This window comes from Cariama cristata, unplaced genomic scaffold (assembly GCF_000690535.1).
Source record: "Cariama cristata isolate BGI_N322 unplaced genomic scaffold, ASM69053v1 scaffold21472, whole genome shotgun sequence".
NCBI lineage: Eukaryota > Metazoa > Chordata > Aves > Cariamiformes > Cariamidae > Cariama > Cariama cristata.
This window is the reverse complement of record NW_009602541.1, coordinates 189,491-194,540: the sequence shown is the minus strand read 5'-3', so window position 1 is coordinate 194,540 and position 5,050 is coordinate 189,491. Positions and strand designations below refer to the sequence as shown.

The 5,050-nt window shown below is 49.9% G+C and overlaps 1 protein-coding gene across 1 annotated transcript in view; it reads left to right on the top strand.

Annotated features, from left to right (window-relative positions):
* SLC6A12 (solute carrier family 6 (neurotransmitter transporter), member 12) overlaps positions 1-5,050 on the top strand; it is a 30,169-nt gene that overhangs the window by 3,459 nt on the left and 21,660 nt on the right. The window contains exons 2-4 of the mRNA XM_009694803.1: positions 345-479; positions 1,837-1,977; positions 3,556-3,643. Of these exons, the coding sequence (XP_009693105.1) occupies positions 345-479; positions 1,837-1,977; positions 3,556-3,643 (364 nt within the window). The remainder of the gene's footprint in view (positions 1-344; positions 480-1,836; positions 1,978-3,555; positions 3,644-5,050) is intronic.

Here is a 5,050-nt window from a genome sequence, read left to right as displayed (position 1 = left end):
CCTGCTGAAAGCTGGAACAAGGTGAGGAGAGTGAAGCAGGGTGAACTTCTCCAGTGCTGTCTTCTTTTTTTATCCCCTTGCCTGGCTACTCATTACCTCTAGGCTTTGGCCAAGACCAAATGCAGAAGTACCACAGTAGCACAAGACAGACCACGCTTGTATTTTTTTCTGAGAAATGATGATATTGGAGACCTTGTCTTTTTAGCAGAGGTTGCACAGTTAATTCAGAGAAATATTTGTGTTTATCTAGCTGATTCCAACTGTGGCCTCAAGTACCTGGCAAGGAGTGGTGGGGATAAGGTTTTAAAGAGGTTTTTGAGGCAGGATCTTACCCCTCTCTGCAGGAGCCTTCCTCATCCCTTACCTCATCTTCCTCTTCACCTGCGGGATCCCCCTTTTCTTCCTGGAGACGGCACTGGGGCAGTACACCAGCCAGGGAGGAGTGACGGCCTGGAGGAAGATCTGTCCCATCTTTGAAGGTCAGTCAAGTTACGGGAATTACTGGCAGCAATTTCTAACAATTAGTGACTCAGAGCCTTTTTTAGAAATGTTATTCTGTTTTTTTCTCTCCTTTATTCTCCCTCCCTTCCTTTCTCTCCCAGCCTTGTTATCCCTCCTGGTGACTGCTGTGTGTGCAGGGGCAGTGCCCCAACCCCCCGTAGGTGACTGAGGGTGTGTGGTGCTGACTGGGAGCTGTGCTGGTCCAGCTGAGCCACGGTCTCTGCTTTGAGATGCTCAGAGCCCAGGAGAGAGAAGCAGGATGGTCAGCAGGCAGGAGGAAGAGGTATCAATAGACAAACACCTGCATGTAGTCCAGGACAAATACTGAAGAGAGAAGAGGATGAGGAAGGCTAGCCAGCTTATGGCGCTTTCCCTGCCCATTGCTGTGCCCAGGGCTGCGGCAGTAGCGTTTGCAGGCTGGTGTCCTGCAAACTAGGGGGAATGACACTGCATGCACTCGTCTGACAGCCCGGAGATGGGCTGGGATTGTGGTTAAGGCACAGGGATAAGAACCAGGACTCCTGCTTGTTTGATGGCATTATTATGTTCGTGAATCTAATCTCCTGTCCACAATTGTCCTCTCAGAGGACAACTTATTATCCACATTTTGCAGACAGAGAAACCTGTGCTCAGGCAGATTAAAGGCCTGGTTAGTTTGCTCAAGCACAGGTGTGCAGTGCTATTTGAAACTCCCTGGGGAGTCCGGGACCTCCTGCGCTGGAGATCCCTGCGCTCTGGCATGGGGTCTGGAGGTGGACAGCAGTGGCATCTCAAAGGGCACTGACAACTAGTTTTAAACAAATTAATTGGGTCTTTCTGACCCAATTACCATTCTGATGTCTCAGTGAGCGATGGGCACAAGCAGGACCCAAGACCGGAGCTCAGCTCCCAAGTCTGCACTTTTGCCCCGACACCATACTTTATGCATGACATATAGCAGCTGCAAGAACTGGTTTTGCCTGTCTTTCCAGAAGGAAGAAACTCACCTGCATTTGTTCTCTTTAAGGGCTAGAGCTGGCTTTCCTGCAGGAGAGGCAGTGTAATGCAGTGGCATGGTAATGGTGAGAAAAAAAGTTTTCCCATCAACAAAAGGTTTTCTCTTTGTTCCACCATAGACCTGTCTAGAGATACCAACAATGTTTCCTGCCTGCATGCAGTTACAAAATCCTTTCTCTTTCCCCTGATGTAGGTCTTGCTCTATTCTCTAGTGAGCCATGTGGTTGGTGTTGCACCTTTCTTACCATGGCATGGTCTATGTCTTTGTTTGGGGTTAAGCCCAACATGTTGGGAGTTCGTTGGCAGCCCCATCCTCACCTCATTTGCTTTTCTTCACAGGAATTGGATATGCCTCACAAGTCATTGAGTGCTATCTGAATATCTATTACATCATCATCCTGTCCTGGGCACTCTTCTACCTGTTCAGCTCCTTCACTGCGGTGCTACCATGGGCCAGCTGCAATAACCCCTGGAACTCAGGTACACCTTCCCTTGGTCGGCTTCTAGCTCCTTCCCAATTCCCAGAAATTATTTAGGTTTCGTAGAAAATATTTTTTATTCAGATAAAAAGCTCTCATGAGCTGCAATGTGGTTAAGGACTCCTGCAAAGGTGACTGTCTTCGTTCACCGTGGGCAAGTGTAAGGAAGGGTGAGTGGTATGACCCTATGCTTAGCAGCCAGGGGACAGTAAAACTGTTTCCACATGGAGATGTTTTGGGCATTGAGATTTCACTGAAAAATCTGCATTTTCTGGCAAGTGGGAGAGGTGAGTGGGTTGGAAGAATTTTCAAGCCAATCTAGAGTCTTCTTCACATCATTAGCTGTGGTACAACTATTTATCTTACAGTTTGCTTACTCTACCCAACTTCTTTGGAGTTACTGGGACAGACAGTTGCTGCCATGTACTGAACAGTTTCCTTTGTGCACTCGGCTTTTGGCTAAATCAGGCTGAGCCTGCGCTGGAGGATTTTGCCTGTGCAGGTCTCCCAGCGCAGGAACCAGTAACACAAAGCTCTAAAGGCACTGTTTTTCTGGTCTAATCACATCCATACAAGCCTCTCTATCATTGCATTGGCCAGAGGTCTCATCTTCTCATTCCCACAATTCACATAACACTGCCCAGCAGAGAAGACCTGGCTTTAGTTTTATTCAAGGCACTTGGGCTGTGCCTAGGAAGATGGGCTAGATGTGAGGTAATCCTCATGGTTCTGATGTCCTTGACAGGTCTTTTTAACCACATTGAACAGGTTGTTTTGCTTTCAGTGGAAAGACAGGCTGGAAAGAGCTTTGGCAGCAGCTCAGTTCCCTCCCTTTTTCTCTTGGGTCAGATGATTAATTTCTGTGATGTGTTAGATTTCTCCACCCCATGGGCCATATACTCACAGCTTCCTCTGCACCTTCATCCCAGCAGAGGTAACTAGCCTTTTAAAGAGCTGATGTGATTCCTTCCGCTGCCCCGGCATGGATTTGTTTGTGAGGAAATGTTCTCTTAACAGGCAGAAGCTTCCCAGCCAGAGCTGGGCTTCCTCAGTTTTTGGGTTGATTGTATTTTGCTAGCCAAATGCAAGATAAGCTGCATTTCTTGGATGTGTGGCATCTCCTCTGTTTTTAGTAATTCTATGCTATGTGGCGGGGTTGGGGATGGCAGAGTGGAACATGAAGGCGTCTGTGGTGTGTGTGAACATATGCATGCATGTGTGGACGAGGAATGGTGCGTGGTATGGGAGAAGAAGGGGATTTTCTATCCTGACTGCTTATAGTGGCTATCCCTCAATAATCTATATTTTGGAACCATCTGGTTTCTATTTGGCAGGGAATTGCTCTCATCTTCCCCTCTCCCCTTCCCAAACCCCTTTGACTACTGCTGGATTGGGATTCATAGCTGGGGAGAGCCAGAGTTTAATGAGACGCAAGAGTTCAATGGGATGCTCTATAGCATAGGGTGAAGGGTCTGTGCGTTGCCAAAGTGAGGATTAGGGTACGGAGGGGAAGGAGCATCCATCATGGAGGAACCTTGGAGAACTTCTCTGGCTCATCAGCGTCCTTTTCTTTTGGTAGATCTCTGTGTGGACATTCTGAATATCTCCAGCCTGGACAACAGGACCTTGCCTGCAAACGCCACCTCCTCAATGATTGAGTTTTGGGAGTACGTGATTGCTTTCCCTCTGTCCAGGCTCTGCTCTCATCCAAAGGCTGCAGCTGTAGGACTGTCTGGGCGGAGGGCTGTGAGTCTCTGCAGGACCAAGTGAAGTGCCACATGTCAGACCTGAACATGGGGGACACAATGCACCGAGCTGCCGAGGAGATCGGCACAGGGCCCAGGGGCATGAGGACTAGATACACCCCGGAGGTTGCTCGCAGTGTGCCTGCCCAAGGGTGCCCGTGTACGCACACACACAGGCGTGTTCCCTTTCTGGCACTGAGGTGCCTGGGTGCGTGTGGCCACAGAAAAAGGCACCAAAAGAAGATGAGGACTTGCTATAAGCAGGGGGTACTTGTGTTGGGTGTTGCAGGCTACTGTTGGCAGGCAAGCATCAGAGGCCAGGGCAGACTGAACAGTCCTCTACAGTGAGGGATGAAACTGCCTTTTCCCTTCTTCTGACCATGTCTTGCTTGGTGCCTAAGGGCAGTGGTCCATCAGGCTGCTCAGACTCATCCCTGGAGAGCAAGGATCTCAGGTGCATGCATGAGATGCCAGAGAGGGGCTCAGGGAGGTTTGGGCATGGGGCGGGAGGCAATAAAACACCTCTGAGGGAGGGGTCCTGCCGCAGGCCAGACAGTGTCCCAGAGAGGATCATACTGCGACCTGGAGAAGTTGAAATGGCTGCTGGCGCCACACTACCTCTCCACACTCAACTGAGGGAGGGCTCATAAAGAAGAGGAGTGCCAGGGGCCCAGCTTCAGCAGTACTTTTTTTTTTCTTCCATTTATGGCTTCTAAAGTGCCTCTGAGAGGACTGAGTGTCGTTTGTCCCTTGCGAACTCCACAGGGAACATAGAAGATGATATGCACCCATGGGTGCAGAAAGAACCTGCACAGTGCTGGACCCTCTCTCTTACCCTGTTCTTTGTGCATATTATTTAGCGAGAGCTGTGACCACTCTGAAATAATTGTTTGGGTTTTCTACAGAGGTTGCAAGGGCAAGGGGACCCTGAGGGGACTGGTTTGGAGAAGGATGAGCAGAGGAATCATAAGTGTGGTTTTGGGCTTCTGGGGACTGCATGAGCTGCAGTGCTGAGGTCTTGTGTGGCCCACCTTCATGGTGGTGAGTCTTCAAGGAATGAGGCTGAAGGAAGGGAATGGGAATCATAAAGGCTCTTTATGCTTATATATAAGGTGTCCACAGTATATGAGGAGGCCAGAGGAAGAGCAGTGATGATGGCGTTGGTGGCCTGCTTTGGATTGGGTAGGGTCTGCTGGGCAGCTGCCAGGGTGGGGGAGCAACGGGGAGCAGGTGGTGATTTTGTGTTGCATGGGTCTGATGGGCACAGGGCCATGGGCTTGGAGAGCAGGAGGGCTCGGGCCAGCTACAGGATGTGGTGGAGCAGCATCA